Source organism: Ovis canadensis, chromosome 19, assembly GCF_042477335.2.
Source record: "Ovis canadensis isolate MfBH-ARS-UI-01 breed Bighorn chromosome 19, ARS-UI_OviCan_v2, whole genome shotgun sequence".
Lineage (NCBI taxonomy): Eukaryota > Metazoa > Chordata > Mammalia > Artiodactyla > Bovidae > Ovis > Ovis canadensis.
The window spans coordinates 20,837,072-20,851,130 of record NC_091263.1 but is presented as its reverse complement, the minus strand read 5'-3'; the positions used below and the strand labels follow the sequence as shown (position 1 = coordinate 20,851,130).

At 46.8% G+C, this 14,059-nt stretch overlaps 1 protein-coding gene across 7 annotated transcripts in view; it reads left to right on the top strand.

Annotated features, from left to right (window-relative positions):
• OSBPL10 (oxysterol binding protein like 10) overlaps window positions 1–14,059 on the top strand; it is a 322,317-nt gene that overhangs the window by 227,541 nt on the left and 80,717 nt on the right. For all 7 annotated transcript variants that reach the window (XR_011250795.1, XR_011250794.1, XM_069561309.1 and 4 more), the window contains one exon: window positions 11,543–11,753. Coding sequence is in view for 5 of the 7 variants with exons in the window: in XM_069561309.1 (XP_069417410.1) it covers window positions 11,543–11,753 (211 nt within the window). In the remaining 2 variants the exon portion in view is untranslated. The remainder of the gene's footprint in view (window positions 1–11,542; window positions 11,754–14,059) is intronic.

Below are 14,059 nucleotides of genomic sequence, written 5' to 3'. Positions count from 1 at the left end.
TCGAGGAAGAAGACACCGCTTACACTGCTGAGAACACACAGGGCTTTTGGCTGCAATGGGTCTTCACTGTGGTGTGCGGGCTTCATAACTCCACAGCATGTAGGATCTTAGTTCCCTGGCCAGGGACTGAATTTCATCCCCTGCCACTGCTAGGAGGATTCTTAACCACTGGACCACCAGGGAAGTCCTGCATTGATATCAATTTGTATCAATACAAATTGATAAGTTTTTTTTTTCCAATAGTAAGATGGCAGTGTTTCTCAAAAGCCTTAAAAATTAATGCTAAATACCTTCAAATTCAGTTATTACTTTTCTAGGAGTTTAAGAAAATCATTGCAAATTTATGCAGAGATCTACCTACAGAGAAGTTTATGGAACTGCGATTTGTCAAAGAGAAGAAAGTTAGACCTCATCGTAAGGTCCATTGGTGGGGAACTGGGCAGTCAGTTGTGGCCCATTGATGTGCTGGAATGATCTGCAGTATCTTAAATACTATTGTCCCAATTTATTGACATGGTAGACAGAGGAGCCTGGTGGGCTGCAGTCCATGGGGTCGCTGAGGGTCGGACACGACTGAGCGACTTCACTTGCACTTTTCACTTTCATGCCTTGGAGAAGGAAATGGCAACCCGCTCCAGTGTTCTTGCCTGGAGAATCCCAGGGACGGGGGAGCCTGGTGGGCTGCCGTCTCTGGGTTCGCACAGAGTCGGACATGACTGAAGCGACTTGGCAGCAGCAGCAGCAGATATAATTTAAAAAGCAGTATTATGATATGCAACCCCTTTCGTAAAAAGTCAAAGAACACGTTTGTACATCAGAATGTTGTAAGTATATTTGCCTAAATTTTAAAGTTTATTTCTCTATGTGTTATGGGTGTATGTTTTTTCTATTTTATTATTATTTATCCTATGATAAGTATTGCTTTTGTTAAAAAAAAAAAGATATTTATAAGAAAAGCAGTGGTTGGATCTTCCACCAAAGCCCCGGGCATGGCCTTTGTGCCGGGGAGGCCAGCCTTGCATGCCTTCATTGCATCTAGCACCCCGCCAGGGCTGTGTCTGTACGAGGGAGGCAGGAGCTGTCAAGCAGTGAGGGATCAATGAGACAATTATTTCCTGACCCCTTACCTTCTATTCACAGTCCTGTTGGCCTGTTTCTTTGACAGCAAGAGATGATTCCTTTTGTCCCTGGCACCCCTCATTACCAACGTGGTAACATTCAGTGCAAACACATAGAATTTAAAAAGTAATGCTTTTAACCTGTGTATCACCATCTTCTGTTACCTTTTTTTAAAAGTTGGAGTATAATTGCTTCACATAATGTAGTGTTCGTTTCTGCTGTACAGTGAAATGCATCAGCTGTATGTATACATATATTCCCTCCCTCTTGAACATCGCTCCATCCACCCCCACCCACCCCATCCCTCTAGGTCATGACAGCGCCGAGCTGAGCTCCCAGTGCTAGATGCCAGCTTCGCACTAGCTCTCCTCTTTATACACGGTAGTGTATATATGTCAGGGATGTTCTCCCAATTCTCCCACCCTCTCCGACCTCTGCACGTCTGTTCTCGGCTTCTGCAGCTCTATTCCTGCCCTGCAGATAGGTTCATTCGTACCATTTTACTAGATTCCTCATTCTGAAAATGCATTCTCTATCTCACTTATCCTTTAGTAAAAATTCCTTGAGAAAACAAGGGTGACATTGCATGCAAGCAGCCTCTGCTACAGAGCCAGGGTCGACTTTGCCTTTGGAATGAAAACCTGCTCCACAGGGTAGCCACTAAATTAAGACATCTGTGATGTACCAGCTTCTTGGGGCTGCAGTAACAAAGTACCACCAACTGGCCACTTTGTCTCCTGGTGCTGGTCCAGGCATTGGCAAATTGGTGCCTCTGAGGGTCTGATCCAGGTCTCCCACGGCTGTTCTCATTCACCCTCTGTGTGTGTCTTGCTCATAATTTCCATTTTATAAGGACACTATATTGGACTAGGACCCACTCTAATGACTGGATTTTAACCTGATGACCTCTGTGAAAAAAAAAACAAAAACAAGACTTTTTCACTGCTATGAATGATTGCAGCAAGGATTGAAACTCCTGGGTAACATCCAATCATATTAATAATTTCCTTCCTGAGAAAAATGTGATTGGAGTCCTGCACATGTGGAAGCAAGTTGGAACCCTTCCTGGCAGGCCCTGGATGGGGGCTCCTCAGGCTTCTGCTGCTGCTGCTGCTCAGCCGCTAAGTCACGTCCGATTCTTTGCGAGCCCATGAACTGCCGCAGAACTGCTGCTGAGTGTCCCCTAATCTCAGCCTTGCTCTTGGCCTTTCTGAGAGTTGGTTGTTCAACACCTTTAATCTTCAAGAAGCTCCTGTATTTTTCTAATAAATTTTTTATTGAGGTATAGTTAATTTACACTGTTATATTAGTTTCAGGTGTACAACACAGCAATTCAGTGTTTTTATAGATTATAATTCAAAGTTTTTACAAGATAAAGGCTATACTTCCCCTTGCAGAAATGTTACATTTAAGCTATGAGAGTTATGATGTTAACATACTTAGTTTGGAGAGACACAGTTCAACCCATAACAATGTATTTTCCTCCTATTGAAAAAAATTGCATTAGTTTGAAATTTTTCAAACATAGAAGCATTAGGGACGGCAATATTAAACCTCCATGTCACTATCAACAGCTTTAGCATCCTCCAACCCAGTATCATTTCATGCTGTCTCTCCCTTCAATCCCCAGTGGAGTATTTTGAAGTAACTCTCAGCCGTAAGAAATGATGCATTCCACGTAGTAAAATTAGATCTAAAGATCCTGTTAGATAAATTAGCATTGCGTGTGTGTGTGTGTCTGTGTGTCTGTGTGTCTGTGTGTGTGTCTGTGTCTGTGTGTGTGTGTGTGAGTGAATTGGGAGAGTCAGAGCAATACCAGAATGTTAGGGCCTATCTCTGGGAAGTAGGACTTCAGGTAATGTTTACCTCCTTTTTCAGAACTGTATTCACTGTCTAATTTTGTTGGGACAGTGGTTGAGGGAGTAAGTCAACCTTTTCTTAATGAGAAAACCAGACACTGGTGTCTCCAGGTGGTGAGAATGCTGGGCTGAGGGCAGCAGCAGGACCTTCACTGCAGTTGTTTTCGGAGGCAAAAGGGCTATTTTGCTTTCAGAATATGAGAAGGCAAGAGGAGGAAGTACATCAGCCTGTGAAGTGAAGAGGCCCCTGAGGAGGAGAGTGAGGGCTGCCACTCCGGATGAAGCTGTGTGGCCTCGGCACAGACCCCCAGCCTCTCTGAACCCAGGGTTCCTGCCTGCAAAATGGTTTTGATTTTGAATCTACAGCCATAGATTTCTTTGGCCATGAATACTATGATCTCATAGTTCTTTCTTTTTTTAAATTGAAGTATCGTTGGTTTCAACGCTGTGTGAATTTCTTCTCTACAGCATGGTGACTCAGTTATGCATCTGTATACACATTCTTCTTTATATTCTTTTCCATTGCGGTTTATCTCAGGATACTAGATCCAGTTTTCTGTTCAGTAGGGCCTTGTTTATCCCCCCTGTATAACAGTCTGCACCTACGAACCCCGCACTCACAGTCCCTCCCGTCCCCTTTGGCAAGCACAGGTCTGTCCTCCGCGTCCGCGATTCTGTGCCTGTTTCATATGCCGGTTCATTTGTGTCCTATTTTAGGTTCCACGTGCAAATGATAGCATGTGGTGTTTGTCTGACTTACTTCACTTAGTTACAATCGCCTCTAGCTGCACCGTGTGGCTACAGATGGCATGACTTGGTTCTCGTACGTGGCTGAGAAGTAGTCCCTTGTATGTGTGTGCCGCGTCGTTCTTATTTCTCTGTCGTGGATATTGAGGTGGTTTCGACGTTTTGGCCGTTGTGAATAGTGCTGCTGTGAATGCAGGGGTGCGTGCATTTTTTTGAATTAGAGTTTTGTCCAAATGCGTGCCCCAGGGTGGGATTACTGAATCCTATGGTGATTCTATTTTCACTTTTCTGAAGACTTTCCACACTGTCCTCCACAGCGGCTGCACCAACTTACATTCCCACCGATACGGTAACAGGGCTCCCTTTTCTCCACACCTTCTCCACCATTGGTTATTTGTAGACTTTTTAAATGATGGGCATTCTGGCTGGTGTGAGGTGGTACCTCACTGAAGTTTTGCTGTGCATTTCTCTAATCACTAGGGATGTGGGGCATCTTCCCGTGTGCCTGTTGGCCATCTGTGTGTCTTCTTTGGAGAAATGTCTGTTAAGGTTTTCTGCCCATTTTTTATTGCATTTTTTCCTGTTTATGGTGTTATAGATCTTGAACATTGTGGGTCTGTCTGTCTTACTTTTGACAGTGCCATGTCTTCGTTGTTGTGCGGGGTTTCCTCTGGGTGCGGTGAGTGGGGGAGATCTCCAGTTGCATTGCGTGGCTTCTCACTGTGGCAGCTTCTCGGGTTGTGGAGCACGGGCTGTAGGCTCCTGGGGGCTTCCGTAGTTGCAGTGCGTGGACTCAGTAGCTGTGGCTCCCGGGCTCAGTTGCGTAGGCTCAGTAATTCTGGTACGTGGGCTTAGTTGCTCCGTGGATGTGGGATCCTCTTGGCTTAGGGATTGAACCCACATCTCCTTATGCCCAAAGGCATAAAAGTGATTTCAAACCTGAGACTCCCCTCCCTGACCCAGAGCCCAGGGCAAGGGGGATCCTGCCAAAACAGGCACCTGTCCTCTGTCCGGAAGGCCTGGGCTCTCAGGCCAACCAGCAGGGACCAGTGGAGGCCTCGGACAGGAGGCAAACCAAGCAGATTAAAGTAGCAGCATTAAGGCCATTGAAACCACAGGCCATGAGTAGGCAAGGGCTTGTGTGCTCAATCCAGGCATATGACTGCCTCCTAAAAAATTCACACTGGACCTGGAGTCTCCTAACATGATAGCCAAGATGTCCGAGGTAGGCTCAAAAAATCACCTCTCACTCCAAGAGCCAACAAAAGTACCCCTTGAATGAAAAAAGAGAATTATCTGACATCTAAACGGAGATGTTAAATGCTGAGCACAGCCTCAGCCATCTGTTTACACTTGGACCTTGCCTGCCTTCAAGCTGCAGGGGCCGAGCTAAGCAGAGACCCCGTGGTCTGCAAAACCTTTAATATTTATTCTCTGACCTTTTATAGAAGTTTGGCGACATGTGCAGTCAGGCATGAGACACCTAATGGTCCATTTGGGGGAGATCTTTCCTTTTTCCCATTTTTAATTTCCCTTGGTTTGTAATGTAGAATAATATGGTCTTTACCTTGGTTTCTCCATTCTCTTCCTACGCTTTGTCATTTTGTTCTTCCTCATTATCATAGCCTCATCTGTGTAGCTGGCAGCCTCACCCCGTTGGAGAGGGACCCGATTTCCTCCTGCTTTTCTTTGTTCCTTATTGTCGCCGTCACCAGCCCCTACCGAGCTGTGAGGGTCTGCAGGTCTGCCTCCATGGGGTTTTCTTTGTCTGCTCACCTGACGAGCCTGGAGGGAGAGCTGGGAGTCCTTAAGATGTTTAGGACTAGCCTGCGTGGGGTCATGCCTGGGACCAAGGAGAGCCGTGCAAGGAGACCCGGAGCCCTGCCTCACGGAAGCTCTCGGCTGGTTACAGTCCAGTAGGCGTTGTGTCAAGAGCCAGAAGGACAGACAGAGTACAGGAGGACGCTTGAGAGGGAAGTGAGTCAGCAAGAAGGAGGAAATTGTTCAGGTGAGCCCAGGAATGACTGTGTTCCCAACACTACACCTGGAGAAAGGCTGGAGAGGTGGGAATGTCACCTGTCCAGGTGCCGCTACTGCCCTCTGGTGGCAAAGCAAAGGGGCTTTATGGTTCACACTGTAGGGGAAGCAGACCTCCAGGGGGCAGTATCTCCCAGCGGCGGGGGCGGTGTCAGAGTTAAGGGGGATGGGATGAACTGGGATATGCGGCCTGACACGCACACACTACTGATACTGTGTGTAGAACAGATAATTAATGATGTGCTGTGCAGCATGGGGAGCTCTATGTAATGCTCGCTGGTGACCTACATGGGAAGGAAATCTAAAAGAAAAAGGGGATGCATGTGTACATACAGCTGGTTAACTCTGCTGTACAGCAGAGACTAACAGCATTGTAAAGCAACTACAATAAAAATTTTAAAAAAAATCTGGGAATTAGGAATTTGGTTGACAAAACAGAGACTTGACAGGGATCAAGGAACAGTGGCTCAGGACTGGCAGAAACAGCAGGGTGAGGATGCTGAGGCAAGGCACTCAGTGAGTTTTAGGGTGCATGCTGTATGTTGATGGGTATTTTAGGAAACTTCTGTAACCAGCTATCAACTCATTTCTGGGTGGGGAGTCTTAAATACTAAAGTAATGCTGCTGAAGGTAGTTGAACAGTAAATCTGTTAATGGAGATGGCAAGCTAGTTAGGTTAGTTAGTTTGGGTTCTAAGGTCTTTGAAGCCTGGCTTGTAAGCCTAGGTGATGACTTTGGCCAAGTGAAAAAAATTGCCCTAAGGTGGTCAAGGACTGATCCGTGACCCAAATGTGAGACTTAGCAGGGGCTCTGGGGTCCCATCAGGCTGAGGAGAAATGCCAAAACAAGGCCACCTCGAGGTTGACATTGAATTGTCTGGTCTCCTCCCAATCAGGACAGATTGAATTGCTGAAGGCTCCGGGTTGTCTGGGAGCCCGGGAGGTTCTGCCAACAAGGCCGGCAGCTCTGGTGACGTTGGGAGAAGAAAGCCATGTGTGAGGCTGATGCTTTGGTTGCCAACGGATGGATGAGTGACGAGCTGGTGTTTGTTGATGTCTGACCTGCCAGGACGGGACCTTACTGAACCCACATCAAGCTTTGCAGGTCAGAACAGTCTAAAGTGATCGAGGCAAGTGTAGCCACTGCTGCTCCTGTCCTCCTTTAGCTGGGTCTCATCTTGTTGAGCTGATGTCATTGGGTTTGGTCTTTGCCTTTAGCTTTGGTTTCAGCTTCACTGAAAGAAAGCGATGCAGCCACTGACTTCCTCTGCACCACCCACACTTTGACTTTGCGCTGCGTGTGCCATTGTTTGCACCACGAGGAATGGGTCATAGAATTTTCACTTCACTATGAAATTGGACTTGACCTACGGTTAATCTATTTTAGAACCTTGGAGTTGATGTGTTCGGGGAGTAGATCTCTGAAATTTGACGAGGGTCCCATTTGCACCCGTGTTACAAGGTGTGATGCCCATGACTGTAGAAATGAAATGCCAGCAAGAAATGAAACGTGTGCCTTTTGTTCGCTCTGGTTTTTAAACGCCACGCATTGTTCATGTTGTGCTTCAGAAGAGTGTTTAGGGACTTCCTGGTTGATCCAGTGACTGAAGACTGCGCTTCTAATGCAGGGGCACTGGCTTGATCCTGGGGAACTAAGATCCCGCATGCCTCATGGAGCAGCCAAAGAATCAAATAAAGAAGCGTTCAGAAACCTGATTTGAAATCCATGTAATTAGCGGTTCAGGCTGTTCCAAGGCTGGTGGCCGTCACTGACCGTGCTTCGTTCTTATGTTGAGGCTGTGGGAACCTGCAGGACAGAGTGAGCTGCTTAGAGACTTTGTGTCACGTACAGCTTTGTGACATCTTCTCAAATGTGCCCTTCATTAAAATCGGATATGAAAATGGATGAAACTTGTTCTTCCCAAGTCTGATGGGAGGTTCTCCTCAGGACCTCCCAGTGTGAGGAATGTTCCGGCAGCAATAGCCATGATATATCATCCTGAGGCTGGCAGTGCTGCGTTGCTTGCTGAGTTCATTCAGTTTCTTTTGGAGCCTGCTGATGCTCATAGAAAGTGAAGGTTGGCGTCAGTTGTGTCTGTAAAGACTAAAGTTCCGTTTCCGTCTGCTTACCATGTCAAGCACTGCGCTGGGATCACTCTTCTTTCAGTGCGCCGTTCCCCAAGAAGGATGCTGAAGTCCACCCAGTGCCTGGTCACTGGCATTCCTTAGCACAGCGTGACTCAGGGGGTGCTGTTGGCATTTTGGAGCAGGAAAGTTCTTGAGTGGGACTGTGCCCTGACTTGTGGGGCATGTGGCACCCCCGCCCCCTCCCACTCAGCACCAGCTGTTCTGCAGTCACCGTAGCTGACAAATCCACCCACCGCCAGCTCCGGTGTCCCCTCCAGGTGGCCATCCTGTCTCTGGCACTGGCAACAGGCTCTCAGTAAACACCGTCAGATGTTTTCCAGAGTAGATCTGTACCACCCATCTCTGGGTGGGAGATTCGGGGAGCCGGCTTTGTGTTCATTGACTTTTAGCCGTACTGGGTTTTCGTTGCTGCTCATGGGCTTTCTCTGTGTGCAGGCTTCTCATTGCGGTGGTTTCTCTTGATGCAGAGCACGAGTTTGAGATGCTCAGGCTCAGTGGCTGCAGCTCAAAGGGTCTAGGGTGAGGGCTCAGTTGTGGTGCCTGAGCTTAGCAGCTCCACAGCCTGTAGGATCTTAGTCCTGTCTGACCAGGGGTTGAACCAGTGTCCCCTGTGCTTGTAATTGGATTCTTAACCACTGAACCATCAGGAAGGGGTCCCCAATTTTGTGTCTTTTTTACCTGAGATTTGCATCATATTTTATGCTTGTGAAATAATTATTTACCCTATGCTGTATAATTGGAATATAGTTCTTTTTGTTGATTAAAAATGAGTATATTACAACTACTATATAGAAAATAGATAATCCCCAAGCACCTACTGTATAGCACAGGGACCCCTATTCAGTGTCCTGTGGTGACCTATATGGGAAAAGACTCTGAAAGAGAATGGATATATGTGTAGATTCGTAAGTGAATCATTTTGCAGTACACCTAAAACTACCACATGTTGTAAGTCAGTTATAGTCCAAGGCAAAATAAAAATGAAAAAAAGAGTGGATTCCATAGTTAACGGCTTCATATTAGTTACCTTTTCTCTTAAGCATTATGACATCTTCTGTAATAGTCCAGAGCATATGCTTTACATTCTGGTTTTATGTTTTCGTCTTCTCTTTCAACACATCATTTTTCTGAGACAAGTTTTTTTGGTAGGAATTTACAGAAATGCTGACTATGACGAGTAGCTCGAAGTCGACTTCTCCCTAAATGTTAGCGGTTCTCCACAGAGTTGACTGTCAACGAATATGTAAACATTGTATCTTTTTGATGTTAAATTTAACCATTTTCTTGGCAAACTGAAACTGATAGCAGAGGTATTACTTTTCCCGAATCTTCAGCCCTGTGGTCCTAACAGACTGTGATGATTCTTGTAGACTCTGTGTCATAAATGGATTCTTTTGCCCCTCAGTGAAGAGAAAGGGGCCCTGGGGGTTCATTCATTCATTCAGCAGATAGTTGCTTGGGATCCATCAGTGAATCACACAGATAGAATGGTTCCTGCATTCAGGCTAGTACAGATGATTTTAAATTATGTGGTGCAGGAAGCTTTCCCAAGAAGGCAGCTCTTCAGCAAAGACCTGAAGAAGAAATGAATTCTTACTGAGCCCCTGTTATGCCTCAGGTACTGTTTTAGGAGCCAGAATGGCTAGCTATAACCTCTGTAATCAGAAAATAACTTACATGGTCAGAGGATGGGCGTGTAATCTGTTTAATGTCACTATTTAAAAAAATCTTTTTGAAGTAATGGCACCAATTTTGGTTAAGTAGGATTGCAGTGGGTAAACTGTTTGTTTTTAAGGCGATGACTACACAGAGTGATAGGAAATAGGAGATATTTGTCTTCAAAAGAAAATAGAAAGAGAAGCCCACGTATGGGATGGGTTTTGTGTCCAGGTCCAGCGGTCTTTGCAGAGGTATGGCTTCTCCCCAGCTGGTGGCGTCATGATGGCCCCAAGGATCCTCCTGGGGATGACGGTGGTGAAGCGGGAGCAACTGCTTTAGATTACGGGTGGCTTTTGTGGGAGATGCTTGAAGAACAGTGAAGGGGTCCAGGGGGCAGGAGTTGGTCCCTGCCTCGAATGCTGACCTGTGACCTCAGGCGGGCTGCCTTTGCTCCTCCACACATCAGCTCGACTGCTTATTTGCTGGCCATGCAATTTATGCTCATCATCTGGTTTAGCAAGTTAAGGTGTAAAAACAGGAGGAGGATGCACTTCCTAAGACCACCAGTCAAGTCCTTTTCTAGTTCTCAAATTCCTTTCTCCTTGATTTGTCCAAGGAAACACTGCTTGTCTGTAGCTTTTGAATTGAAGCCAGGCCACTATGGGGTTAACTGGTTTGTCACAGCGTTAGCTGTGGAGCAGGGCTGGCTCTTGAACTCCTGGTTTTTCTCCTCCTCTTGGCTCCCTACACATGGTGTTAAGGAAGTTGATGGCTCTCCTAGCATTTTAGGGGCAGAGTGGGTCAGCGCTGGTTTTGCTGTGTGTGTGGTCTTACCCCCACAAATGCTAGCCCCAGATTTCACTTTTATTTCCTGAACTTCAAGGAGGACCACCAAGGAGTTAGGGATGGACAGGAGATGGAAGCAAAGCAAGGAATTAACCTTGCTCTGAGACAAAGCCAGGGGTGCCCATTGTCTCGGATAACCTTCCTGTGGTCTAAGGACCTTTAAGTTGATCACAAGACTTCTACTTTTAGTATATTTATTTTTACCTTTCAAAGATCTGTAAAAGATACACCTGGATGGCCCGGTGGTCCCCTTCAGGTCTAAAGTTCTTAAATTCTTTTGTGTGCAGAGCTGCAGAGGCTAAGTGCCTTTGGGTAGATGAATCTGGATGGATTTCATCCAAGGCCTGCGGCATCCCAGGATGGATGTGCACCGAGCATCCTCAGACTGCATCTTCACGCCGCTGGTAGTCTGGGTGGTGATGCTGTCTTGCACCACACTTTTTTTTTCTTTTAATTAATTAATTAAATTGGAGGCTAATTACTTTACAATATTGTAGTGGTTTTTGCCATACATTGACATGAATTAGCCATGGGTATACATGTGTTCCCCATCCTGAACCCCCTTCCACCTCCTTCCCCATCCCATCCCTCAGGGTCATCCCAGTGCTCCGGCCCTAAGCACCCTGTCTCATGCATCAAACCTGGACTGGTGATCTATTTCACATATGGTAATGCACATGTTTCAGTGCTATTCTTTCAAATCATGCCGCCCTTGCCTCCTCCCACAGAGTCCAAAAGACTGTTCTTGACATTTGTGTCTCTTTTGCTGTCTCACATATAGGATCATCATTCCTATCTGTCTAAATTCCATATATGTGCATTAATATACTGTATTGGTGTTTTTCTTTCTGCCTTACTTCACTCTGTTTAATAGGCTCCAGTTTCATCCCCCTCATTAGAACTGATTCAAATGCATTCTTTTTAATGGCTGGGTAAGACTCCATTGTGTATATGCACCACCGCTTCTTATCCATTCGTCTGCGGGTGGCATCTAGGTTGCTTCCGTGTCCTGGCTGTTGTGAACAGCGGCACCGCACTTTGGTCCACTCCCGTGGTTTAGCGCTGGCTCCCGGACGCTGGAAGCGGGGCCTTCCGACTCTCACCTCGGGCTGTCTCCCTTTTCCGCAGATGATGACCCAGGTGGAGGGGCAGCAGAAGACCCTGGTGCACGCCATCGAGTCTCTCCCGGGCTCTGGCCCCCTCACTGCCTTGGACCAGGACCTGCTGCTCCTGAAAGCTACCTCTGCTGCCACCCTCAGCTGCCTCGGGGAGTGCCTGAGCCTGCTCCAGCAGAGCCTGCACCGCGCCGGCCAGTCCAGCCACAGGCCGGCGGCCTCGGGTAAGACCTCCCCGGCGGCGGCGCGCCCGGGTCTGCGAGGGCGCGTCGTCGGGTGTGCGCGCGTGCCTGCCTGTCCGCTGTGACCTTCTTCCTTTAAGTCGGCCCATCTCGCCTTTTATTGAAGTGCTTCTCCGTTTTCCCCTTCTCAGCCTCACTTGGGCTGTCTATATTTTTTTTTCATTTCACCCATTAGCAGTGTGCCATCCTATAAACAATTTAACGTTTTCATGAATACTACAGAACTCTTCCGAAACGTGTTAGCATTCAGTTCTCCGTTGCCTTCTATTTGTGAATTGTGCCCTCAGTGTTGTGATTGCAAGATCCGTTGCTCAGCAGCGTCTGGTCCGCTATTTCCAGCTGTGCCTGTGGGGCGTGTCCCCGACACCCTCCCATGATGAACAGCCGCCTTGCCTCCTGCTCTCTGCTCCGGGCCACCCTGCCCTCCTCTTTCCTGTCTCCTCAGGGCCCGGTGTGAGATTTTCTCTGGGATACATAACAGAAGCATTTCTAGCTGTTTATCAAGAAGTTCGAGATAATAATAAACTCCCTGAAGAGGCGCCAGTCCTTTTGAAGGAAGGTTTCATGGATAAGCAGACAGAAAGATATTAGGGAAGATTAAATTAAATGATAAAGGTGAAAATGCCTTCAGATGGGTCATGTCCTAGAGAATTATAAAATATTAGAAGAGATGCACTGAAGTCTCACTGAGCTTTGTTGCCCAGGGTTCAATTAATTAACAAAGAATGAAGCAATTCAGGTGATAGGAAGCCAAGCCAGGTGATGATGAATGGTCTGTATTTCACATTTCCTCCAGGTCCCCACTGCTCTCCTCTGTCACCAGGGTTAAAGGGGTGATGTTGGTTTCCCAGAGTCAGCTGTAGGGGTGGGGGGGGGGTTGAGTTTCTTCTGTAGTACCCACCCTCATTTACTAAGCTCTGATTCTATCGGTGTCTACCTTTTGCTACCCATTTTACGAAATCATCACGAAGTGTGTATCATTATGCCCATCATGTGGGTGAGCTGAGCCGAGGCTCAGAGCAGTTAAATGACCTGCCCAAAGCCACCCTGGTACCGCAGAGCGAGGTCCAGGGGTGGGCTCTGCCCACTGTGGCAGGTGCCTGGGGTCCTTTGTTCAAACCAGAACAGACCACCCAGTGGACTCTGGATTCCCCAGACTGGGGCTGGTCACATCTTAATTTTCTGACACTGTCCTGCTCACATCTTAATTGTCTCAGGGCAGGTATTTGTATTTTTTTTTCTTTATTCTTTGGGAAATAGTTTGAGACTTCTAAAAAAGTTACAAGAATAGTATGAAAAATTTTCATCAATCTCCAGATTCTCCAAATGCTATTACGATGTTTGCTGCATCTTCTCTGTATGTATAAGCCTATTACAATATTCTAGCCACTAAAGAGTAAGTTGCCAACGATATGTATCTTTACTTTCCTATACCTCAGTGTGAACTTCCTTGAAAAAAGGGCACTCTTCTCTGTAATAACAGTACAGTGGTCCAAATTGAGAAATTAACATAAATACAATCCTCTTCCTAATTTGCAGACCTTACTAAAATTTTTTAAAATTGTACTTGTTTATATTTTCGGCTGCACTGCCTTCGTTGCTACGTGTCGGTTTTTTCTGGCTGTGATGAGCAGGGGTTTCTCGTTGCAGTGCGTGGCCTTCTCATTGCGGGGGCTTCTCGTTGTGGAGAGCAGGCTCTGGGGCACACGGGCTTTGGTAGCTGTAGCTCTTGAACTCTGTAGAGTGTGGCTCAGTAGATGTGTTGCATAGACTTAGTTGCCCCGTGGCATTGTCACCTTCCCTGACCTAGGACTGAACCCACGTCCCCTCTGTTGGCAGGCAGATTCTTAATTGCTGACCACCAGGGAAGTCCCGACTTGACTGAATTTTGCCTATGACTCTACCAGTGTCTTCTGTAACGAAAGAAAAACATTCAGGTGCCAGATCTGGGCTGGGAGAGGCGTGTGTGTCCAGGTGCAGAGTGAAGGCACTCCGTGTGCTTTTTCTCCTTGCTTTTTCCTTCTCTACTTGAAAACTGAGACTCCCTGACTTTCCCTGGTCTGGTTTGAGCCTCAGTGACTGCTTTAGGCATTGGGCACACCTCAGCATTAGACTGGGTACTTCTCAAAGTTCCTAGAATTCTTCTTGCACCAGAACCTGCTTCTAGGCTCTGCAAACAAATGGGCTCATTCCAAGAAAGAGTGGATAAGAAACTTGAACCATTTTCTTGTGCCTGAAATTTATGCCTTACCTTTTTCTTCAGGGTGACTTTCTAGGAAATTTCGAAT